This window comes from Chelonoidis abingdonii, chromosome 7, assembly GCF_003597395.2.
Source record: "Chelonoidis abingdonii isolate Lonesome George chromosome 7, CheloAbing_2.0, whole genome shotgun sequence".
Classification (NCBI taxonomy): Eukaryota; Metazoa; Chordata; order Testudines; family Testudinidae; genus Chelonoidis; species Chelonoidis abingdonii.
This window is the reverse complement of record NC_133775.1, coordinates 67228217-67254689: the sequence shown is the minus strand read 5'-3', so window position 1 is coordinate 67254689 and position 26473 is coordinate 67228217. Positions and strand designations below refer to the sequence as shown.

Here is a 26473-nt window from a genome sequence, read left to right as displayed (position 1 = left end):
AAGAGAGAGATAATTGCAACATGGATTTACAAGGTAGATTCGTGCCAACCAACTGAAAATCTCCTTCTTTGAGAAGGTGAAGATTACTTAGACAAAGGAATGCAGTAACTAATTTGGCCCTCTCAATTTCAGTAAGGCATTTGACACGGTTCCAATGGGGAACTGGTTAGTTAAATTGGAAAAGATGGGGTGAATATGAAAGTTGTAAAGGTGATAACAAACTGGTTAAAGGGACTCCAGCGGTCGGTGCACTGAGGGTGAACTGTCAGGCTGGAAGGAGGTTACTGTGGACGTCTCAGATCGGTTTTGGGAGCATTTATTTAAAACTTGTTTATTACAGACCTTTGGCACAAAGATAGGCATGTGCCTATAAGTTTGGCCGGATGACACAAGCTGGGGGGTATGGCTCAACGGAGGAGGAACCGGATCAATACAGGAAGATCTTGGACCATTGCAAATGCGGGTATAGTAAAGGATGAATAATATAGTCGAAAATGCAAGCGTCAATGCACTTAGGGATTAAATAAGAATTTTAGATATAATTGGGAGCATCAGTGGAGCCAACGAGGAGGAGGAAGACCTTGGGGTATGGTTATACGCGGATGTCTATTGACCCGCCAATGTGATTCATGGCCGTTTAAAGCAAAGATGCGGTTTTGGGATGCATCGGCGAGGTATTTCCACCAAGGAAGGAGGTGTCGAGTACCGTTATATAAGGCGCGGTGAGACCCCACCTGGAATTTGTGTGCAGTTCTGGATGGTCCATCGTTTAAAGGATGAATTCAAACTGGGAACGGTTCAGAGACGGGCTATAGGATGATCCGAGAATGGAAGCACTGCCTGTTGAAAGGAGACTCAAGAGCTTGCTTGTTTGGACTACGGCCAAAAGAGGCTGGGGGGATATGCTTGATCCTCATAAAATATTCAGGGCGGATTAACGTTAGGGAGGAGAGGATATTTAAGCTGAGTACTATGTAGGCACAGAGGACCATGGTACACAACTGATATTAGGATTTAGACTTGAAATTAGACGAAGTTTCTAACCATTAGGTGGAGTGAAGTTCTGGAACGCCTTCGAGGGACAGTGTGGGGCAAAAGATTACTGGCTTTAAAGACTAGGTAAGTATAGGATGGGGACTGACATGATGGGATCGTTTAATTTGGCAACTGATCTTGATTATGCACAGATACGTCTGCATTAATGGTCTCATGAGGGGATGTTGGATGGTGGTGTCCATCTGAGTTACTGCAGAGAATCTTTCCTGGTGCTGGTGGTGGAGTCTTTCCCACATGCTCAGGGTTTAGCTGGATCGCCATTATTGGGTTCGGGAAGGAATTTTCGCTCCAGGGCGGATAGGCAGACGGCCTGGCTGAGGTTTTCGCCTCCTCTGCAGCGGGGGTGAGTTGGCGTCACTTGTGGTGGATATTCTGCAGCTTGAGGTCTTCAAACACAATTTTCAGGACTTCAATATTCGTCTGGGTTAAGGGGTTGTTAATAAAGTGGATGGTAGGGTTTGCTGTGGCCTGCTCGTGTGCAGGAGGTCAGACTAGATGTCATATTGGTCCTTTGACCTACAGTCTATGAGTCTATGAGGGTTTGGGGTGCAAGAGTCAGGATCGTGGGGCGTGCATTGGGTGTGGGGGTCGGTGAACAGATGAGCGATGTGAAATTGGGGACGTGGGGGCTAAGGTGGGGTTGCCATGGGGCAACAAAACACAAACAACACAAACACACCAAGACCACTGGAGATACAAAAAAATCGGTGGAGATGAGCACCCACCAGCGACTCCAAGCCCCCCCCCCCCCCAGCTACACTTTGCCTGTTCCCCCCCTGAAGCTGGCTGCCATTGTCCTGCTTCTTCCGTCTCCCTCCGTGCTTGTGCTGATAACTGATTAGCGCAGCCGGGAAGGGTGAGCGCATGAATGCCGTGTGCTTGGGGCAGCGCAGGCCAAGGCGGGGATTTGTAGAGGGATCCATGGGGGCAGTGAGGGGGTGAGGCCAGGGCAGGGATTTGGAGGGATCATGCAGGGGAGCGGCGGGAGTCGGGCAGGGCCAGGGGGGAGTTGGTGCAGGGTGGCATGAGCCCCCTCCGCCTGGCGCGGCAGGGCCAAAATATCGGATTAATTTGAGTCCCAACCAACATTGGTCAGGACATAGGACAAAGTAATATCGGACAGTCCCGATACAAACGGACATCTGGTCCCTAATGTGTGAGGAGGGTGCGCAGTTCAGGGCGAGGGCTTGGGACCTGTGAGGATGGTTCAGGACTGCGGGCTCAGGGCAGCGGGCTGGGTGTGTGTGGGGGGCGCGGTCAGGGCTGCAGGACAGAGGTCTGGCGGTGTGGGGTGCTCATGGCAGGGGGCTGGAGAGGCTAAGGTCCCTATTCAATCACCCTTCCCTTTCCCCAAGGCCTTTGCCCCGCTTCTTCTCTGCCTGCCAGGAGCAGCGACACACTGACTCATCTCCCCGTTCCCCTCTTCACAAGGGCCATAGCGATCGGCTGCGGGAAGGAGGGTGGAGAGGTGGAGGAGAAGGGTCAGGACCAGTACACTGCAGAAGAGGCGGGGAGCCGCCAGGACCAGCTTCGCTCCTGCCTGGGAGGAGTGGGGGTGGAGGTGGAGAAGAGTGGGCAGGATTTTAATGCACATGCTGTCTGCCAGTCCGTAGAGCATCGTGTGCCATCTTACAAAAACCAAAAAAACAAAAAAACCGGCTTCACATGCCACTTTGGCACGTGTCATAGTTTCGATCTCTGGATAGGGACTATCCCTGCTCATTCCTGCTATAGCATTGAGGACGCTACTCCTCCATGAATTTATCTAGTTCTTTTTTGAACCCTGTTAGCGTCTTTATTCACAAACATCCTCGTGGCAAGGCAGTTCCCGGTGACTGTGAATGTGTGAAAAATACTTCTTTTGGTATTTTGTACTTCCCTGAGCCCCCCCTTGGTTTTAAATTTCCCCCATTTTTGGTGATCCTAGTTCTTTCCTATGAGAAGGGGTAATAAATACCTTTCCTTGATTACTTTCCCCACACAGTCATGATTCTATAGGACCTCTCATGTCCCCCCTTAAGTCGCTTTCTTTTCCTAGCTATGGCCCTCCCTCTCCTTGAAATACTGTGACCGACTCGATCACCCAGGGAGTTGGGGCACGATGGTTGTCAACGTATTCATATGCCCTTTGGCGGACCAAGTATTTCTGTTCTGGCCCTCTCAGAGATGGGGGGCAAGGAAGCGGGTTTGCCCACGGCCTTCAATCTTTGCCACCCCTTTCGTGGAGTGGGAGAGCCCCCTACTCAAGCTAGGCCGACGGCCATGAGGATGCGAAGCGGGTCTGAGGGTTCCTCATCTCTCGGTTGAGCTACCCCTGTTCACAGTCCTGATGGACCTAGGAGTCCTCCTGCAGACGGATTAGAGAGGGGCTTCGTAATCGCTCACAGGGTGAGAGAGGATTGGGGTGGCAGTCCCAGCACTGCCCAGATCCACCACTTGGTCACCCTCTGTGGCACGGAACCGGTGATGAATGCTCACCGACTTCTTTCTTGGGGGGTGAAGTGCAAGAGGCTGATGTCTACTCTCAGGCTCCGCCACAAGCGAACCCTCACTAGGGGCCTGTGTTTGGGGCCATGGGGCCATGATACACAGTGCCGCCAGGAAGCCCGGTGCCACTGCACATGCTGTGGCACCCACGGAGCAGGCTGTTTAGTCTACTTTGCTGTCCAAGAGCTAACAACTTACCGAAGGGAGGCGGGTTGGTGTACAACCTGCCGCTGTCCCTGGAACGGGGAGCAAAGAGGTAGGTCAGAACAGTGGCAACCACGGCACCGTAGCTCCCCGTGTGGGAGGAGCGGGAGTACGCGGGGGTAGCAACTGCTCCTGATCGCTCTGATGGGCGATCCCTGTTGGTGAGGTGCTGGTGACTGTGCCTGAACTGCAGGAGCAGTGCCATGGTGGGGTCCTGGACAAGATGAAGAATGGGACTTGGCCCTTGATGCCTGGGAACCTCTGCCAGCAGTAACCCAGCGCAGACACCTGGTGGGGGTTGACGGCTCGGCACGGACCACGCACTGACGTGATCGATGCGCGGCAAACAGCGTCGGGGACATTCCCTGAGCGTGACGGTACGACAGAGCCACTATTGCAGAGATCAAGTAATGTTGCCTCTGACCGGGAGCCCAATGGTGGCAGTGCGCCTGGTACAGAAGAGAACAACATCCCAGGCCACTGGCATGGAGGGCATCAGACCTCCGGTGGAGTCGGTCGCATGATTGGCTGGGCTATCCCATCTCACCTGAAGTCAGAGGCCTGGAGCCGCGGGGTCGGAACTGCCCAACGTGGGTCTACGTCTCTCCCCGGTCTTGCTCCAGTGTCGTCTTAGCTTTTTAGAGCATTTGAGACAGGAGAGTGTAGCTGCAGTGGAAGCCTTGAATGGTTGCCACCTGAGGATCTCTTCTTGCGGCCTCACTGAGCATGGGCTTCCCGAGACAGCACTAAACAGTCACGTTGATTAATCCACTGGCTCGGCTGTCTGCAAGCATCCACAACAAAGCCCAGGCACGGTGCATTGCCAACCGGGGCGCACTAACTAAACTAAAACTAAACCACTTAACTCAGGTATACTAATTGAAGAGTTCAAGAAGGAGGCTGCAGCCCAACTGGAGCAGAGCAGTTCTGACGCACCTTCAGGTGCAAGCGCGAAACCGAGGGTGGGGGGGCTACTCTCATTACCACTTCAAAAGTTATTTTTCCTCCTCTTGGTATCTGGCTGTTAAATGATTGTCTCAGACTGACCTCACGCTTGGTAAGGCAACTCCCATCTTTCATGTATTAATACCTACTCCTGATTTTTCCATCCATGCATCTGATGAAGTGGGTTTAGCCACGAAAGCTATGCCCAAATAATCGTTAGTCTCTAAGTGCCACAAGACTCCTCTTGTTTGCTGCTGATATCGCTAACACGCTACCAATCTGAACTCTGTTTTAAGTCTTTTCAGCATTTGGGTACCTTTCAGCCAGTTGAAATCTTCTAGTGTAAACATGATCCAAGTGTAGATAAGCTACTTATTTAAAGCAGAATATTTCAAGTTTGGATAGGCTACATATTGACCAGATAGATCACTATGAAGAGGATTTGAAGTGGTGCAAGCAGAGAACGGCGAAAACAACAGAATGAAGCAGTAGTAGAGCTCAAGCCAATAACTTCATTTCTCAAACACTGGAACACACAATAAAGTGGGAAATTCTGAGCAATATCTTCCTGTTTCACTGCATGGGAGTCCAAAACTAGATGGGTCTGCACAGATGATGGTGTTCAACCAGTTGCGGCAGCATCTGAATTCATGAGAAAGGCTTTAAATGAGCTGATCTCTCACTCTCTCTTTGGCATTTCAACAGACTGAGTAATGAAATCTACTTTCTGCAGCTGAACATTTCAGCAACAGACAAAAAAATCTCAAGAAGGCTCAGTGACGAGGTCATCTTCCTCAACAAATATATTCCACTAACTTTAAATTGATGCAAGCGAAAGGAATTGCTTCAAGAAATACTCAACTTGGACTCTCTAGGGGCATTTCCTATGTGGACAGTGGGGTAACGGAGTCTGGAAGGAAAATATATTGGCCACTGGTAATGTTTTCACTTCCTGAGTGACCAGAGTGGGGCTGCCACTAGAGCAATCAGAAACCTGCTAGAACCAATTAAAGAGCAAGGCAGGGCTAATTAAGACACCTGGAGCCAATACATACTAGACTCGATGACAAGCAGACTAATCAGGACACCTGCTTTAAAAAGGACTCCCCATCAGTAGTGGAGGGCGAGCAAGGAGTGAGACAGCAGCTGCTGGAGGAGTAGCAAGCGTGATCAGACTCAGTGGAAGATCCTGCGGTGAGGATAAAGAAGGTGCTGGCAAGGCTATTGCGAGTAACCAGAGAGTGTAGCTGTAGCTGTCACACGCTGATACGGACACGTAGACAGCTGCGATCCAAGGGCCCTGGAATGGAACCAGTGTAGAGGCGGCCTGGATTCCCCCTCCTCCAACTCCTGATTGGACACAGGAAAAGTTGACCTGGTCTGTGAGCAACATCAGAAGGGAAGGTCTAAATTGGAAAGAGACCTGGCTGTCCCCGACCACTAGGTGGACACAGAGATGTAGGGATTGTTCTCCATTTTCCCCATGCTGCCAGTGATGAGGTTCACAATACTAGCAAGCATTCTATGGGTTGCTGTGCATTGTTTATAATTTTTTTAAAAAAAAAAAAAAAAAAAAAAAGCCTTTTTTTTTTTTAAACCTGCTTTTTCATTTGGTGACCTCTAGTTCTTGTGTTTGAGGAATAAAACAACAGTTCTCAGATTTGCCACCTAAAAAGAATGGCTCAGGTTTGGGAATCTACCTCACATCCTCAGCTGTGAAGACCAATACAAAGAATTAATTTAGTTTCTTCTCAGCGGACTTATCGTCTTTGAGTGCTCCTTTAGCATCTTGCTCATCCAATCGTCCCCCTGGTTGTTTAGCAGGCTTCCTGCTTCTGACGTACTTAAAACATTTTTAGCTATTACTATATCAATATCCTCATTTAACATGAGGCACTCTAGTTCACCCAAATTATTCAGACTTTGGCTAGCTGTTCTTCAAATTCTTGCTGGCTGGAGCACCCAGGGAAAAAAATTAGTTGAGGAGGCAAACTGCTGCTCTGGTGCTACACCCACGAGCTGCCGGTTCTACAAAGAGCTGGACGCGATACTTGATGGTGACCTGACCTCCACTGCGAAGTCCCCTGTGGATACTTTGTTGGCTTCCTTGCCAGTTGAGAGTGGACTGAGCCAGGAGGAACCAGTCTTGGATGAAGAGGGGGAGGGGGAACCAGAAGCAGAGTATGACTCAGAGGCCAGAGATGCACGCAGTCGGGAACTCTCTTCTACCCTGGAGAAACCTAGCCAGCCACAGCAGTCGAATACTGGCGAACTGCAAACAGGAGAGGAGGCCCCTGGTAAGTGGATCTGATTTGGGGAATTGCTGAAGTGAGTTGTTGAGGGCAGGAAGGTTGCAGATAGCAGGCTTGTCTCCCATCTCATGCCTAGTTTGAGCAGCAGAACGGGCTGTACTCCCTCACTTCACAGGAATCTCTTTCAGAAGATCTCCAGGAAACTCTCGTGGAGATACTGGGTAATCCACTCCCGCAGGTTCCTCGGCAGAGCTGCTTTGTTTCTTGCCCCATTAATTAATTAACTTTCCCAGACCACTGTGCCGTCACGGGTAGGGGGACCATAGCTGCACACAGGCTAGCTGCAAAGGGACCAGGGCGGAAGCGGCATGCTTGGAGAAGACCCTTCCCTTGATTCTCTACTCACCCTCAACAGCAAAATATCTTCCATAATGATCACCTCCCGTGGAAAGTGTGGAGACAGGAATGATTATCAGGCTCCCTCTACAGTGCTGGCTCTCCCCAGGTGCCCAAGGACCATGTGTCCAGTGTACAGCAGGGTCCAGGAACACAGTGATTTACCCTGCCCCTCTGGCTACTCACCATTTTGGGGGTCTTGTGTGCGCTTGCCTGGGGTCAGCCAGTTACTGTCAGGTGTGAGAGTACTGGCTGTGTTTTAAAGCACTGAAACAGTATTGTCTGTGTTGCAAACAATACTGCTTCTGTAAAATGTTGCATTTAAACTTCTCAGAGCTGACCTCAGGAAGCCAGCTTCCCTTATCGGCGGCAGAATGGTTGCGAAGAATCCAAAAGCAACCAAGAAGAACTAAGGAGGACTTTATGCATGAGGTTATAATGCACTCTGCCGCCGAGAAAAAGAAATTGAAGGAATGGCGGGATAGCGAGAAGAGGGAACGAAAGGAGAATGTGGCACACCAGAAAGAAGTCATGGAGCGGCTCTTAACAGTTATGGAGCGCCAAGCAGACATGTTCCAGGCGATACTAGCTCTTCAAACTGAGCAGCTCTGCGCCCCCCCCGTCTTCTGCACCCACTGTCATAAAACTCTTTCCCATGCACTCTGCCCCCACACCAGATGCACACATACAGCCAACACACTCTTAACCTCCTGGCTCCACTTTTTACCCGCAGCATTCCACTCCTCCCTCCTCACAGTCCAGCAGTGTGGACTCCCAATACCCACTGCACTCAACACCCATCCATCTGCAGTTTGGCCCTGCTGAAGTACAGCACCCGCTGCATCATACTCCAAAGGAGAAGGCTGGGTATGATCCCTAGACATACACAAATCTGTAGCTGTCCTGGGACCCCTCCTCCTCTTGAGACCTTCCATTTCCCTCATTCCCACTGATGAATTTTTTTGTTTGACTCTCTGCTCTGGTTGTTGTCTTTCAATAAAAGAATTGTGTTTGTTTGAAAGCAATCTTTATTTTATTAAGTAAAAGCAAAAAGTACTGCAAAGCAATATACATACAGCTATGTTAAGGCCCCTTCTTGCATCATGTGCACCAACTACCTCTTAGCATTCCCAGGGATAGCAACAAATATTACTGGCTTTCAGCTTCATATTGCTGCCTCAAAGCATCCCTGATCCTTATGGCCCCACACTGTGCCTTTCTAATAGCCCTGGTCTCCAGCTGTTCAAACTCAGCCTCCAGGTGCTGAGCCTCTGTGGTCCAGCCCTGAATGAAGCTTTCACCCTTCCCTTCACAAATATTACGGAACACACAGCACATGGCTATAAACATAGGAATATTATCACTGGCCATATTCAGTTTCCCATACAGGCAACACCAGCAGGCTTTTAAACGGCTGAATACACTCCACAGTCATTCTGCACTTGCTCAGCCTGTTGTTGAACTGCTCCTTGCTGCTGTCAAGTTGCCCCAGGTATGGCTTCATAAACCACGGCATTAAGGTGTAGACGGGGTCTCCCAGGATCACAATGGGCATTTTGACTTCCCCCAGGGCGATCTTCCGGTCTGGGAAGAAAGTCCTGCTTGCAGCTTCTTGAACAAGCCAATGTTCCGAAAGATGCGTGAGTCACGCACCTTTCCGGACCAGCCTGCATTAATGTCTGTGAAACGCCCACAGTGATCCACAAGCTCCTGAAGAACCATTGAAAAATACCGTTTGTAATTAATGTACTTGGTGGCTAGGGGATCTGGTACCAGAATTGGAATATGTATGCCATCTAGCACCCCTCTGCAGTTAGGGAAGCCCATTTGTGCAATGCCATCAACAATCTCACGCACGTCGCCTAAAGTTACGTCTTTCTGAGCAGGATGTGATTAATGGCCCTGCATACTTCCATCAACACGACTCCAATGGTTGACATTCCCACTCCAAACTGATTAGCAACCAATCGGTAGCAGCACGGAGTAGCCAGCTTCCACCGTGCAATCGCTACACGCTTCTCCAACAGCAGGACAGCTCTCATTCTCATGTCCTTGTGCCGCAGGTCTGGTACACGCTCATCACACAGTCCCAAATGTGGCTTTCCTCATGCAAAAGTTCTACAGCCACTGCTTGTCATCTCAGATATGCATCACGATGTGATCCCACCACTCAGTTTCCTGAGCCCAAAAGCAGTCTTCCACAGTGGTCAGCACCTCCATGAATGCCACAAGAAATCTCACGTTGTACCTACTACGCGTGGCGAGATCAATGTTGCACTCCTCTTGACTTTGTAGTTTAAGGAATAACTCCACTGCCACTCGTGACGTGTTGGTTAGTACAAACAGCATTCCTATCAACAGCTCAGGATCCATTCCTGCAGCCAGAAAGAGACAGGGCAGGGTGTGCAGTACACAAACTGTTGAAAGATGGGGCCAAATGCAGATGGAAGTATGGGGATTGCTGGGATGCGAAGCGATGCACCACAGGGCATTGGGATAGGACCCAGGATGGCCTGCGATCCCTTCCGCCTTCCCATAGTCTTAGTAGCAAAAGAGAAAGAGGTGCTCTGTGGGATAGCTGCCCAGAGCACACCGCTCCGAACAGCACCACAAGTGTGAACATGATATTGCGCAGGCAGTTGTCAGTGTAAACACACAACCACTGTTTTCCTTTGGCGCTCTCTGAGTGGCGCTGTAACTGTTGGTGCTGTAACTTTGCCAGTGTAGACATGCCCTAAAAGGTACTTCTGCCTATTACTTTGTTAATGGGGGCCATATAAGAACCACAGATACTAAATAACACACAACAGCTTTGGCTCTATTTTCTCTTCCAAGCATCTCTCAAGTGCTTTTCCCACTATCAGCACAAGAGGAAACTAGGGGGTTCCATCAGCTGAAGTGCCCAGAGACGAGAGAAAAGTGTCCTGAATTAACTTAGGGTACATGCACTCAGTGCAAACAAGCAAACAAAACAAACCCTGGAAGATCAACTGCCTCAGAGCCCAGATCAACTGCCTCAGGCTTGCGCTACAGGGCTAAAAAGTAGCACTGCAGATGTTCCTGCTCAGGCCAAAGCCCAGGCTCTGAAACCCAGCAAGGGGGGAGGTGGGTGGAAGGGAAGGTCTCAGACCTCAGGCTCCAGCCCAAACAGGAAGACCTACACTGTTTTTAGCCCTAAAGCACGAGCCCGTGTCAGCTGACCAGGGATCTAAGACTCATTGCTGCAGGGTTTTTTGTTGTTTTCAGTGCACACATTCCCTAAGGGCTTTCTAGATCACGCTTTGCCGTCAAATTCTAGGGCAAACACTGACCAGATTTAACTTGCTTCTAGGTGGGTCTTGTGTCAGCATTGCAGGAAGTGACAATCATTTATTCCTAAGATGACAAACATTGATTATTGTTAAATCTTCAAACAGAAATGGGCACAGTAGTTTAACGAGCCAATGCCACACCAGGTCCTGTTTCTATGCATTTAGGTACTTGTAGTATGTTTATCACTACAGTATGAGTGGAGCCATGCAACTTCTTCCACACCTACCACAACCTAATGAACCACAGTGTCCAAATGTAGTAAAAATCCACCAGAACAGGCACGTGATCACTACCCATGGCTAGGAAGACATAATCCATCAATGTCATGAGTTGTCTGGGTGCCATGTCTTGATCTGAAATTTGACAGGCAGGCAGTAATAGCACTTGGGGGAGACAAGAGGGCTGTGCACAGGACTGCAGCTTTCCATGATACATGCTGAGAAGGTCAGAAGTGGAGGACAGTGTATGTTACACTTGCTTTAAGACTTACCATGTCAATTACAGTACATTACCATTCAAGTCACCTGTGCATTCATCCCTTAGTATTGTGTCAAGAGGAGAGGGTGAAAGGCATCTGCGAAGCAGAGCTGAAGGTCCCCGCTTTGCAGACTGGACTCTTCCACCCATCGTCTGTCCCTTCACCAGAACGCTACATGAGTGCCTGTGCTGAGGGTAACAAACGGAGTAGGGAATGGCATCTGAAAGCCTTCCCCAGATTAGCTGACTGGTAGACCTGGCTGTAAAATGCCATGAAAAATTTTGATTGTGGGAGAAAATTCACCACCACAAATTGGGATAAAGAATCAAAAATCTGAAGTCTTTTGCAGGTGGAAACATTCTGAAAAGTTCCATTTCAGGAGAACTGGAAGAATGTTTTGGCTTTCTCCAGGTGCTCAACTCTCTGTGCTGCCCAGCTCCCTGGGAGTCAGACTGCCCAGGTGCCAGGGAAGCCCAGGCTGTCAGGAAACAGCTCTCACCAGCTGACCTGCTGTATTTCTGTGGGAAGACACAATTTGCATGGAACATTTCTTCCATCTAAGCAGCATTTTCCAACAGATAAGCATTCTGTCAGAAAATTTTCAGCTAGCTCTGACTACCCACTGAGCTCCACCATCCTCAACAATGCATCAAGCACCATGGGGCAGAACAGGCTTCTCCGCACTTGGGCAAGCGGAACTGTGATGGCAGGCTTCAAAGTGTGAAGTCCCACCACCTGCAGACTGAGGTTACAGCCCTGACTAAGAGAATCAGATTTTAAGAAACAAGACTCATGGTATTTAAAATTCTTAGCACATCAGAAGAATAAGAACACACAAGTAAGGAGCCTACAGATGTATCCTGCATGGTATGACATCAGTGTAATTGCAAATAACATTACTTTCATGTGTATGTTTGAGGCTGGGAAAAGGAAAACCGTCACACAAGCAGGGAAAATTAACGAACCCATACAGAAAACTACGAACAATTTCATTTATTATGTGTCCAAAGCAACTGAGAGGGGTAATAATTTTTTTTTTCCTGTTAATATCCTTTGTATCTACAGTCCAAAATGGCATTTGTTTTGCTGTTATATAAGACAGTTACTCACCTTTGTAACTGTTGTTCTTCAAGATGTGTTGCTCATATCCATTCCAATTAGGTGTGCGTGCACATTCGTCGGAAGATTTTTACCCTAGCAACACTCAGTGGGTCGGCTGGGTCGCCCCCTGGAGTGGCGCCGTATATATACCCCTGCCGACCCAACAGCCCTTCAGTTCCTTCTTGCTGGCCTCTCCGACAGAGGGGAAGGAGGGTGGGTTTGGAATGGATATGAGCAACACATCTCGAAGAACAGCAGTTACAAAGGTGAGTAACCATCTTTTCTTCTTTGAGTGCTTGCTCATATCAATTCCAATTAGATGATTCCCAAGCCTTACCTAGGCGGTGGGGTCGGAGTGAGATGTTGCAGAATGCAAAACTGCTGAGCCAAATGCTGCATCATCTCTGGACTAGTATCAGAGGGGTAGCAGTGTTAGTCTGGATCTGTAAAAGCAGCAGAGAATCCTGTGGTACCTTACAGACTAACAGACGTTTTGGAGCATGAGCTTTCATAGGTGAATACCCATTTTGTCGGATGCATGTAGTGGAAATTTCTAGGGACGTAGATATATGTGCAAGCAAGCTAGAGATAATGAGGTTAGTTCAGTCAGGGAGGATGAGGCCCTGTTCTAGCAGTTGAGGGGTGAAAACCAAGGGAGGAGAAACTGGTTTTGTAGCTGGCAAGCCATTCCCAGTCTTTGTTTAATCCCGAGGCAGCAAGCATGCTAGAGATAACCATGTTAATGCAATCAGCATGATGACGACCCTTCGAGCAGTAGAGGTGTGAAATTCAAGGTGAGGATGAGACTAGTCGTAATTGGCAAGCTTCATTCCAGTCTCTGCACAGTACAAAGAGCTGATGGTGTACATTTGCAATGAAACGAAGCCAGCAGTTCTCTCTTGATAGTAAAAGGTCCTGAGAGTTTTTTTGCTGCAGAATGGTCCACCTTAAAGGACGGCATAGTGTGGCCAGGGAGGCTGAAGTGTCTCCCGACAGGTTTTGTATGCAGAATGCGCACTTCGGGAAATATAGACTGGGGAGGAAGATGTCTTGGATTGACCAATGAAAAGGTGGAACACCACTTTAGGGAAGACGGAGAGAGTGTCGGTCGCAGCGGTACCTTGATCCCTTAATGGATACCGTATATGAAGGGTCCGCTGTCAAGGCACCGAATCTCAGATACTCATCGTTGTCGACAAGTATAGATGCGAACGAGGGAAGGCTAATTTTCCAGCAGAAAGGTACAGCGGCGGGCAGGTGGCCAGTGGCGTTCGAAAGGAAGCACCAATAAGTGGCTAGCACCAGGTTGAGATCCCAGGTAGAGGTCTGGGCCTCTGACTTGAGGGCGTACAACGTGTCCAATCCCTTGAGGAACCTTGAAACAATGGGATGAGAGAGATTGATCAGTCATTTTCCCCTGGGTGGAAGGCGGAGACAGCTGCCAGATGCGACCGTTTAGGAAGCGACCGCTAGGCCTGTTCGTTTCAGGGACCAGAGGGTAGTCCAGGACAGTAGGAACGGACAGCTGCTGGGACCTGAGTTTACGCTGAGCTGCACCAGCAGGAGAAATGCTTACTTGGCCAGGATATGTCATCCTAATGGGAGAGGCTTCCTACTGCCCAAGAGCACCTGTGAGACCGATGGCAGAGCAACGCAAACTCAGACTGGCTCAACCCACAACAACAACCATCTGTGAGATGAAGAGAGACTGCAGGTCCGGATGTGAAGCCTGCGAAGGTCCTGTGTTATGAAGATCCCGGCCAGAGTGTGGGGAATCGGGTCTGCCACTGAGAGGTCGAACAACATGGTGTACCAGTGCTGCCTCGGCCACGCTGGAGCAATCAGGATCAGGTGGGCACTGTCCCTGCGGAGCTTGAGTAGGACTCTGTGGACAAGCAGAAATGGTGGGAAGGCATAGAGTAGGTGCCTCTTCCACGGGATCAGGAATGCATCTCAGAGGGAGCCCGGGGAGCGTCCCTGGAAGGAGCAGAACACCTGGCATTTCCTGTTCTCTCAGAAGGCAAAGAGGTCTATGTGGGGAAACCCCCATTTCTGGAAAACAGAATGGATGACGTCCGGATGAAATCGACCACTTGTGAGACAAGAAGGATCTGCTGAGGTGATCCGCCACAGTGTTCTGGACTCCTGGGAGAAAAGACGCTACCAAATCGATCGAGTGGGCTATGCAAAAGTCCCAGAGGTGGAAGGCTTCTTGACAAAGGAGGGAGGAGTGTGCTCCACCCTGCTTGTTTATGTAAAACATGGCCGTTGTGTTGTCAGTGAACACTGATACACAACAGCCTTGGAGATGGTCTCGAAACACCTGGAATGCTAGACGGACTACTCTCAACTCCCGCACATTGATGTGTAAGGCCAGCTCTTGAGGCGACCAGAGACCTTGAGTTGGCATCCCAACCCAGAGATGACGCATCCGCGGTTAGGGCCATCGAGGATTGCGGTGGGTGGAATAGCATCCTTGCACAGACTAGAGTGGGGTTTAGCCACCAGGTTAGGGAGCCCAGAAGCTTCCGAGGAATAGTAAGCATCGAGTCCAGGCTGTATCTGTGTGGTTGGTATACTGAAGCAAGCCAGGTTTGAATGGGAAGGAGGCGTAGCCGCGCGTCCTTGGTCACGAAGGTGCAGGAGGCCATGTGACCTACTAGGCTGAGGCAGGTGCACACTGACATTGTTGGGAAGGTTTGAAGACCTCAAATAATTGAAGCCATTGCTTGAAAATGCGACTGTGGGAGGCAGGCAGGCTCTGGCCAGATTGGAGTCCAGAACCGCTCCGATGAAGTCTATTCTCTGCGTGGGGTCAGAGTAGACTTCTCTGTATTGATCATCAGGCCTAGGCTCCCGAAGAGGTCTTTGACAATGCACAGGTGCTGCGACACTTGTAACAGGGAAGTCCCTCAAATGAGCCAATTGTCAAGATACAGGTAGACGTGTACCCGATGATGCCGGAGGGAGGAGGTGACTACAGCCATGCATTTTGTGAACACACGCAGAGCCGTAGAAAGGCCAAACGGAAGTACAGTGAACTGAAAAAGTGTTGATGGTTGACCATAAAAAACGGAGGTACTGTCTGTGTGGTGGGTAAATTGCGACATGAAAATACGCGTCCTTCATATCGAGGGCGGCAAACCAGTCTCCTGGATCCAGAGACGGGATAATGGTCCCCAGGATTACCATGTGGAACTTCAGCTTTATCATGAACTTGTTGAGTTCTTGCAGGTCTAGGATCAGTCGTAGACCTCCCTTTGCCTTGGGGATTATGAAGTAGCAGGAAAAAAAACCCTTGCCCCTCATGTCTTTTGGCACCTCCTCTATGGCTCCCATGGCTAGGAGTGACTGGACCTCTGGTAAGAGGAATTGCTCATGAGAGGGGTCCCTGAAGAGGGACGGGGAGGGAGGGTGGGAAGGCGGGGTTGAAACAAACTGGAGGTGGTATCCCACTTCCACCGTGCGCAGGACCCAACGATCTGAAGTTAGCTGGGACCAGGCAGGCAGGAATTGGGAGAGGCGGTTGAAAAAAAGGAGGAGAAGGATCCGGTAGAGCAACTGGTGGGCCGCTCTCGGACGTCCCATCAAAAAAGTTCTGCTTGGGCCCTGCTGGTGGTTTAGGGGGCACCTGATTTTGACCTCCTTGAGGGCCAGACTGCCTCCAACAATTCTCTCTACCATGCCTTCTGCTAAAGCCCTGAAGCGGCCTGGGGGGGTGTAAGGGCAGTGTGGCTGGGGCCGGAAGGTCCTGCATTGGCGTGTGCATACCCACCGAGCGCGTTATAATGCGATTGTCCTTCAGACTTTGCAATCTGGGGTCAGTTTTATCTGAGAACAAGCCCTGGCCTTAAAGGGCAAATCCTGAATAGTTCGTTGTAATTCAGGGGGAAGGCCTGATACCTGGAGCCAGGAGATAAGCCTCATTGTCACTCCTGACGCCAGAATTCTGGCTGCAGAGTCCGCTGCATCCAGAGAGGCTTGGAGGGAGGTTCTTGCTACCTTTTTACCCTCCTCATGTAGGGCCGTAAATTATTGACGGGATTCCTGGGGAAGAGGCTCCGTAAACTTCCCCAAGGACACCCACGTATTAAAGTTATATCTACTTAGGAGGGCTTGTTGGTTTGCCACCCTAAGTTGGAGGCCCCCGGCCGAGTATATTTTGCAGCCTAGGAGGTCCATGTGCCTAGCCTCCTTTGACTTAGGAGCTGGGGCTTGCTGGCCATGATGCTCCCTTTTGTTCACCGATTGCACCACTAAAGAGCAAGGAGGTGGGCGAATGTAGAGATATTCATATCCCTTTGGAGGGGACCATATATTTTCTCTCTACTCCCCTTGTTGTAGGTGGAATCGAGGCTTGGGATTGCCAAATGGTGTCCGCATTAGCCTGTATGGTGCGGATAAACGGAAGAGTCACTCTAATAGGTGCATCAGCCGACAGGATGTCCACGACAGGGTCCTCTATTTCAGGGACATCCTCCATCTGCAAGTTCATATTCTGAGACACTTGTCTCAAAAGGTCTTGATGGCCCCTGAGATCAACTGGTGGAGGGTCTGAGAAAGATGTTCCCGCCACCGCCTCATCAGGCAAGGAGGAGGAGGAGAGGCCCGGGACCAGGGGGCCCTGTGGAGGCTCCTGTACTTGAGGAGCATCATCTGCGTCAAGTGGAACCTGGGTGTCTGCAGATGGTATCAGAGTCTCATCCGTGCCCGTGGGGGAGGGGGTTTACTGTCGCCTCTGGTACCCGGTGTTCTGACAGGGCCGACCGTGGAGCCACTGATGGAGCACCCTGGACTTGGTGGTATGCCCACGGTGTCCAGAAGGACCAGTGATTAGGCCCTTGCTCATGGCTCTGGAAATATATGGCTGGGGACATCAGAGTCATGCTCCTGAGGATAGGATGCGCTACCAGCCTGCGATGACACCGATGCATGTCTCAATGGCCACGGCGGTGCCGATAAGCCCTGGGAGGGCGCCACTGTTCTGGATGCTCGATCCCAGGGTGGTACCGGGGAGTGGTATCGGGAGCTATAGCGGTACCACAAGCGAGACTGGGACTTTCTACTGTAGTGGTGCTGGGAGGTCGACCGGGATCTTGAGTCCCTTTGTCTGGAGCGACTGCGGGATACACGGTGCTAAGAGCAGTGCCGTGAGTTGGATCGGTACCAGGAGTAACTGGCCGGCGAACGAGATGTCAAACGGCGCCGCGAGTGTGACCGGTAACGCGATGGAGAGCGGTGCCGGGACTGTGAGCAGCGCCGGGAATGGAAATGGCATGATCGAGAGCGTCTGTGAGACCATGATCTTGAACGACGTCTCTCTGTTGGACCAACGGAAGGTGGCCTTACTAGGGCCGGTTTCCCGATGGATTGTATGACCCGCACCGGCGGTGCCGGGGGTTGAGGCCATGTCGGCTCCATCACGGCGACGAGCTCCCTTGCTGTGGAGAAGGTCTCCGGTGTAGAAGGGAGGGCAAGCTCAACCACAGCATGAGCCGGGGAGCTGTCAGGCACCGAACTCAACGGTCCTTGTGGGACCAGAATTGACAGTGCCGCACTCGGTGGAGCCTCAAATCAGTGTTGCCACATTCGACGGTGCCGTGGCAGATGACGGTGTCGGACGAACTGTCTTCGAAAAGCGCTCCTTCTGTGGAGCTGAAGCAGCTGGAGTGCTATGTTGCTTCCCGGGTCTCGGGGACAGGGCGCGGTGCCGAGCAGATGTCGGTGCTGGTAAGGGTCGGTGCTGGGGCTCCTTCTCGGTACCGGAGCGGTCCGGGGCCAAAGGGGTGCGCCTTACAGAAGCAATCTGTTGGGCGCTTGGTACCGAAGCTGCAGGACTAAGTGCCGACTCCATGAAGAGATGTTTCAATCGAAAGTCCCGCTCCTTCTTTGTCCTTGGTTTAAACGAATTGCAAATGTGGCACTTATCGGTAAGGTGGGATTCCCCCAGGCACTTGAGGCAGGAGTCACAGGGATCCCCTATTGGCATCGGCTTTTGGCGCGCTATGCACAGATTTGAATCCCAGTGTCTTGGGCATGGGCCCATACCGGGGTGGAGGAAAGGGGCTAATCCCTGATCCCCCTTAAACTATATACACTAACTATAAATACAACAACTAATACTAACTATAACTACAAGAACTCGAACTATACACACAACAAACAGCAAAGAACTATGAGTAGCTAGGGACATGGAGATCAGCAAAGCCGCGCTCCACAGTTCCAACGACCATCACAAGCGGTAAGAAGGAACTGAAGGGCCGTTGGGTCGGCAGGGGTATATATCCGGAGCCATAGCAGCGCCACTCCAGGGGCGACCCAGCCGACCCACCGAGTGTTGCTAAGGTAAAAATCTTCCGACGAACGTGCACGCGGCGCGCACACACCTAACTGGAATGGATATGAGCAAGCACTCGAAGAAGAATATGCATTTATGTTTAATTTGATATCTAGTGTCACCATGAATAGTATCAGCTTTCATAAAGGATATTACCACTGAATAATAATGGGAGAAAGATTCTATTCAACTTAATTCTGATTACATTCTATTTTGGACACTGTTACCGGATTGATATTGGCATGTTGCAAGGAATTCAGAAGAGAGCAACAAAAATGATCAGGGATTTGGGGATCGACTTGCAAGCTCAACATATAAATTTTGATTTAGCTATGGCTGAAACGACACATGAAAAAAAAAGAGTTCTTAAATATTTGAAGGGTAAGACGGAGAGGAATTATTTAGGGTAGCACACATGGGAGTATGTCTAGGAGTACAGGGAAGAAATTAAGAAAGAGAAAATTTGAGTTCTTCGTCCAAAAGCAGCTTCCTAAGAGTAATTTATACTACACTGTGGAACAGATTCCAAAGGGAAGTGGCAGAAGTCCCACTGCATTGTATTTTAAGAATTAAATTAAACAAAGGACTAGGAAACACCATTTCTAGGAGTCATCTCCCAGCCAACAAAATCTAGAGGAGGAAGACACCTATTATTCAGCAACTACTAGCTACCCCCTCTTTGTCCATTGCACTCTCGATCTAACAAAATTACCATTTCACATTTCATGTGAAAAATAAGACCGTCAAAAAAAGATTTTGTATTTTTTAAAAAGGTTCAAAAATTCTAAGGGCCAAGTTATGGCTAACCCTGTGTCAGTGTGCTATACTAGGGTGAAGAGAACACACAGAGCCCCTCCACCTACAGTGCACCCATGCACGAGGCAACCTTAGCCTTGGGAGTCCAAGGGGGAAGCCCACCAGCACTGTCTAAAGCATTCCTTGGTCAAGTGGTCTGGCAAGACAGGAGCATGGCCTAGCCTTCCATTCATGTGCAAGTAGCAGTCTGATTGCACTAGGAAGAGCAGTGGATGCGCACTCCTAGCCAGCTTCATCCAGCGCACAAGACGCATTAAGCTTTCCTCTGCACCACCTGCTCCATGCATTCCCCTGGCTCTTAACAGCCATCATTTTGCCCAATGTGTTTGGTAAGAAACACACAACTCAGACACTTAAAAGGCTGGACATATCATTTGCATGTGCATTCATTCCACTGGCCAGTAGGCTGTAAAAAATAGCTATAGATAGTCATTTTCTGGTCAGTCTGTTACAATATAATGCCTTCCATTGGACTCAACAGACGGCAGACTTATTGGGTACAGGTTCCAGATGATGAACATACATCCAAGTTAGACTGATGGCTAATTTATTCTTCAAAACCAGAATTCCTCCTTACTTACCTATTTAATAATCCAGTTTGTTAATTCTTCTGACATGGATATTTGATGGCTGCTCTATTTCAGTTTTACAAATAAAATCAATGCATCATACTGCCAGGCAAAGGAGAATGCTATTATATAAAACATTCATAATGAAATGGGAAATTCATCAATAAGGAAAGATACTTACTAGTTGGGTATATACACTTGTTTTAGTTTGCTTTCTGCTTCCGCTGCTTTCAATCGTTTCTTAAAACACAAAAGAGAAAGTTAAAGTGAAAAACAAAAAATAAAAGACAGATGTTCACACCATTTTAACTGGGTGTCTGGCAATTCAACCCCTAGCACCTACAAGTCTGTTAATGAACAGGAATGAAATTCACTTCTTGGCATTAGCGGCTGTCACGTATTCCCTTTCTGATACAGAAATATCCATTGAAAATCAACTGTAGACATCAAGAGTCAACCAAAGTGTCTTCTGTGAATTCAACCAATCCGTTTCCAAAACCACAGTCAGACAACTTCTCATAAAGGACACTCGTTGCATCCTCTTTTAGTCCAACAGCAATGTATGTGTTCAAAGAAAGATCTCTTAAGCGTTCTGGGTTTTCTCCTTGTTAGCTCATACCCAACCAGAATGTATCTGAACTGGTACAACATCTTATTTACTCACTCTTCTGACCAGCTGCATCATTTCAGAAACTGTGAAGAGATTTTTGTTCAAAAATGAGATGCTATGCCTATCCTATGCATGTTATCTATCAAAGGAATGAAAACATGCATTGTTTCCATAACATATACAAACTTTGTTGGAGACCTTCCCAAAATAAGTTTGCAGCATAGAGTTATCACACCATTTATCTAGTAAACAAAAGGTCTGCAGTTTGTAAATCAAGCAGAAACACACACATTGGAGATTTTAAGATCAAGGACTAGACCCAAGGGTTTGCAGTGATCTTGGGGATACTTCACTTTGCCCTGGAACACATGGCTGCAGGTCACTTGCCTGGATTGTCTGGCTATATCTCACAATCATTTCCCTAACACTATGGGGACCTCAGGCACTGGTGCACCTTGGTGCCTCCTATTCTCTGACAGTCTAGTCTGCTGTGGGCTGTAATAGCTGAAATTAGATCAAAGTGCTGGGTTCAGTGTGTGGTGCAGGGTAGTGTTAGTGGCCAGTGATACACAAGAGATCAGACAGATATACAGTGTTGACTCTAATAAACTAGGGAGGGGGCAGCACAATTTTCATTGGTTGACAGACTTCTCACAGAGAACAGCCACCTTGCCCCTACTTCCAGGCGGCTGAGTTTTCATTGTATAATCAAGGAGTACCTTACAAAAGGAAGGAGATAAGCAGATTCCCCTCAAAGCATCTGCCTTATCAGCAGTACAGGGAAAGTGTGCCTATTCAGTATCTATCCCCATAATGATAGCCACACACAGCAGTAAAGCAGCAGCTAACTACTGTGCCAGTGGTGCCCACAGTGGAGAGAGAAAGAAAAAGATAGGTTCCTGTCAACATTTCCCCATCACACCAGCTTCTTTCATTGTCCCAAGTTCCTAGTGCTTAACTCTTTATCTTGCTGGAAGGGAGTGAGTCTATGTCTTCCTCACAGAAAGAGTTAGCTGGACAGTCAGTGGCGAGCTGAGAATTGTCAATGTTAAAAGCATTTGATACAGTGTGTGTTTGTTCATTATGTAATCTGCCTGATCCATTTGTAGTCCACAATGAAAGTGTTCTACTCTGAAAAGGGATAGTAAAGGTGGCAATACAGGGCCATAACTCCAGGCCAGATACACATGGGCTAGTCATCTATCCTTATCCTCAGGCAAAACCTCGACTGGAGAGAGTGAGCAGAATATATGACTCTTGTACTCGTCTCTCAAGTACAACTGGATTGTAAAATAGAGTAAGAGTATTAGATCTAAATACGTTAAATATCAGAGGGGTAGCTGTGTTAGTCTGTATCCACAAACACAACGAGGAGTCCGGTGGTACCTTAAAGACAAACAGATTTATTTGGGGTTTTTTACCCACGAAAGCTTATGCCCAAATAAATCTGTTTGTCTTTAAGATGCCACCAGACTCCTCATTGTATTTCTAAATATTATGGTGGTGGGTATATCAGAAACACCTACACTGATCCACATTTATCTTCCTTCAAAACTAACCTTTCTGCCACTCTACTCAACTCTTACAGCTAGTTTTCAGTAACCAGATTTCTACAGAACCCATTTTTGTATTTCTGTATTGTATTCTATTTAAGGGATCACCTTATCTTCACAGTTAGACAAAGATGCATGAAATGAGCACAACTAGTGGCCAAAACTGGCTGGTAAGTGTGTGGGTTAAGGAATGCCAGGCATCAACCTCCTCCCACAATACTCTGACTGCACTGAACCACCTCCATATGAACAGCAACCACTTTGCCTCCTCATGGCTCCCAGACTGGAGAACTGAAGTAAAGAACAGACAATGGAGGGCTGTTTTACACACCATCCTCCTCTCACACAGAAATTCCTGGGTAACTTCCTGCTAAAATTAATGCTGACCTTAAATACAGCAACATATGAAGATTTTAGCTTTGCTCCCCTTTCCACACTTTTGAGACAAATTCCAAAGAGTCATTTGAAAACTCCTCTAACATAGGCAGGAAATTATAGGGCATACGTGATAGGAACACACATGGCAACCACACATTTCCCAGACTTCTATATGATGGCTGAAAAATTCTGTGGCAAGGGAGATATTTCTGGTGCTTTGGAGCACTGTGAAATCCACCTGCTGGGCTAATTCCTAATGGGAAGTTCAAAGCAGCAATACTCCTCCTTTAAAGACAGAAGCAGCTCTTTTTAAAATTCAATGGGCTGTGCCCAATCTCTCTTACCTGCTGAACATATCTATCTGTAGTTTTCCACATGTAGTAATATTCTATTATGCTGGTTAAGGACTTCCATGGAAGCTACAGATATGAAGAAAAAGCCACAGTCATCACAAGAAGCTGATGTCTCACTGAAATTCACCAGAATCTTTTGACAGAAGCCTTTCAGTTTAATGTTTTATGGACTATAATTCCTCCTAACAGAGAAGGCAGTCAGTATCTGCTAGGGGCATCAACCATTCTTGGTGGCCATATAAAATAAATGCCTTTCAAGTACAGTGCCTTCACTTCAGAACTGGGGCAAAGGCTAGGTAAAATCATGCTGTGCTGGCTCCAATTCAGGCCATTCAAGGAACAAAAGGCCAAGTGCCACTCTAGCTCAGACGCTGTTTGAGATGAAGTCCCAGAGCAGAGCATAATTAAATTGCACTGCCTCAATTTATACTTACAAAATCTTGTTGAATGTCAGTGAAGTCTTTTCCATATTTTTCCAGTGCTTCCTCAAAGAGATTTGCCTCAGAAGCAGACCACTCTTCCATTTCATCCCTACACAGGACTGGCCCACCCTGGGGCACAAGGGCAGAGATCGCCTTGGAAATGTCATAGACATTTCTATGCAAAGTGTCCATAGCGTGGAACTAAACAGAAGTTTAAAAAATAAAATTAACAAAAGATGGGCAAATAATAAAATGCTTAGAAATGAAACCAGTGACAAGAATCAGATGTGTTATACATATCCCACATGCTGCAATCGGGGGCAGGGGGAGGGCAAAATATTCCACTACTATACATTAGTAAGAACTTCCCCAGGCCTAGATTGACCATTCATTATTAGTAAATGGATGCTATGGTCATCTAGTAATGGTGCTTTTTTGGAAAAATTGATCCCATGTATCCATAATTTCTACTCATTTACTCCCAAGCAGTAATCTGATTCAGTCACTAGATGTAAAAACATAATGAAATGGTACAATCGTAGATACGGCAAATGGGAAAGCTCTGTTAGATTCCATCCATGGATGAAGCAGGGGTGAGGGGGCCTTTGAGGATATGCCACACAAACTCAAATTTATTGTGCATCTTCTTTCACTCACAATCAATAGCAACTACATTAAACAAAAAAACAGAACAAAAAAATCAATGCACCTTACTAATTGCAACCTAATATAGAACCAAAAATCCCTTAAAAACAGTTGAAGTTCCAAAGTGCAAACACCACTCCAATCAAAACCACACCAACTAGGGCAGAGTTAAGCTTGTCTGTGGTTGATAACTGATGATTTGCTTGGGGCAGGGATGTGATGAGTGAGAGAGATGATAGAGTCAAGTCTTCACCCTCTATTTCCGGTGGTTTTAAGTTACAGGTTATTTGCCCTTAGGAACCTTAACTGTTCTTAGTTTTGTGCATTATGAATTTATTCTACAGTGCTTTGTCCTGTTCACTTGAAATGACCCAAGCACTGGGGCTTCCAATACTTTCCTTTGAAGACTCTTCAACAAGTTCATGCATCTCGCTGTCAGGAAGCTGATACACAGCTTGAATTTTCCTTTTTTGTTTCATTAAATACTAATCACTGTGATATGTTTTACAATACCACCAGTTTGTGAACTTTACTATAAATAGAGCCCTACTAAATTCATGGCCCATTTTGGTCAATTTCATGGTCACAGGATTTTAAAAACCGTAAATTTCATGATTTCAGCTATTTAAATCTGAAATGTCAGATGCTGTAATTGTAGAGGTCCTGACCCAAAAAGGACCTCAAAAAGAGGTCTCAAGGTTATTGTAGCGAGGGAGGTTGCGGTACGGCTACCCTTACTTCTGTGCTGCTGCTGGCAGTGGTGCTGTCTTCAGAGCTGGTAAGCTGGAGAGCGGTGGCTGCTAGCTGGGAACCCAGCTCTGAAGGCAGAACTGCAACCAGCAGCAGTACAGAAGTAAGGATGGCATGGCATGGTATTGCCACTTTTACTTCTGCGCTGCTGCCTGCAAAACTAGGCTCTCAGTTAGCAGCTGCCACTCATCAGTCACCCAGCTCTGAAGGCAGCAGCGCAGAGGTAAGGGTGTTTGGCATGGCATAGCATGGCATGGCATGGCGGCACTGCCTTTAGAGCTGGGCAACTGGTCAACAGCCGCCACTCTCCGGTTGCCCAGCTCTGAAGGCAGCACAGAAATAAGGGTGGCAATACTGTTACCTCCCCTAAAATAACCTTGCCACCCCGCTGCAACTCCCTTTTGGGTCAGGACTCCCAATTTGAGGAACGCTGGTCTCCCTCGTGAAATCTGTATAGTATAGGGTAAAAGCACACAAAAGACCAGATTTCACAGTCTGTGGTGCATTTTTCATGGCTGTGAATGTGGTAGGGCCTTAGTTATAAATAACTCAATATAGAGAAGGAACAGGTTGTACTGAAATTTAGCAAACACTAGTAGGGAACAATATATTTGATAGCCAAGTTTTCTGTTCTGATCTTCTTCACTCATTGATGGCTAGAATATTCCCTGATTTTTTTGGAATTGATCGGATGCAGTGTTTCAAAGCTATCATGTTACACACAGCCAACTAACCTACTGTTTTCAAGACAGCTACTTAGTGTGTGTACCACAGGAGATGATTGAGAAGCACTGGACAGAAAACATTGCAATAAAATTCAAAAAAAGGTTGGCAGTAATCTAATTGCACCTTTACAAAAGCAGTAGCTGAATTTCAGTCACAATCCACCTTCCATGTGCCTATTGCCATAGCAGAGGTGCATATTTTACATTTCTCTCAAAATCCTCTTAATCTTACCAGTGTGATGTCCCTGGAAGCTGCAGCAGCACTCATGTGCAAACTTGGCTGTCTGACAGAACTACTGCAGTCTAGGGCCCGGGCAAATGTACCAACAGAGCTGAAAAGGATTAAGAGAACATTAACCTTGCACACAAAGAGATACAGAAAAATCCACACACACTATTTCTGAGGCTAGCAGGCTCACAGTGAACAGCTCTGGCATTCGTCTCCATTACTTTGTGTCTCCGTTACTTCATATCAGGACTTACTGTTATGTTCCGGCTCTGAGCCACAGATCCCTTTCATCACATTACATATGCTTCATTCTGCTTAGCTCACAGGGCCTTAAGTTATGCTCATGCATAGCAGGAGGCACAAGGAAAGAGAGAGAGAAACTCTCCAGGATCACATTGGGATACATCCTTGTCTCCCCATCCCTCAAAAGATATGGGTAGGTCAGCCTTGAACTTGGAAACCTGATCTACATCAGGTTTCAGGGACATCAAAACCTTTTCCATGAAGATAAGAGCAGTTTTTAATTAACTGACGGCACAAAGGAGAAGAGATAGCTGCCAAGACAACAGGTGGAAGGAGGAACAGCAGTGATCCAATTATCATTCCTCTAAGAAAATTTCAGAAGACAGTCTATTCACATTTAAACAGTTTCACATTCCGCCAGGTATGTCCTACATGCATAGTTTTGAGGGAGAGAGGCAGCGGTGGAGGGAGACAGCAATCCAACTCTTCATGCCAGCCTCTCCAGCTTACCATGCCCATTATACAAAAACTCATTAGGCCCCCCAAACTCCCATGACCTTCCTCATTCCCAGCCTTCACCATATCAACATTCACCACTTGTCACACCCAGCT

The 26473-nt window shown here is 47.9% G+C and overlaps 1 protein-coding gene across 3 annotated transcripts in view; it reads right to left on the bottom strand.

The window, feature by feature from the left end:
- The window catches only part of MTA1 (metastasis associated 1), a 191350-nt gene that overhangs the window by 71830 nt on the left and 93047 nt on the right, over positions 1-26473 (bottom strand). For all 3 annotated transcript variants that reach the window (XM_032783482.2, XM_032783480.2, XM_032783481.2), the window contains exons 8-11: positions 25622-25721; positions 23282-23470; positions 22839-22913; positions 20135-20193 (exon numbers count right to left, since the gene is read on the bottom strand). In XM_032783482.2, the coding sequence (XP_032639373.1) occupies positions 20135-20193; positions 22839-22913; positions 23282-23470; positions 25622-25721 (423 nt within the window). The remainder of the gene's footprint in view (positions 1-20134; positions 20194-22838; positions 22914-23281; positions 23471-25621; positions 25722-26473) is intronic.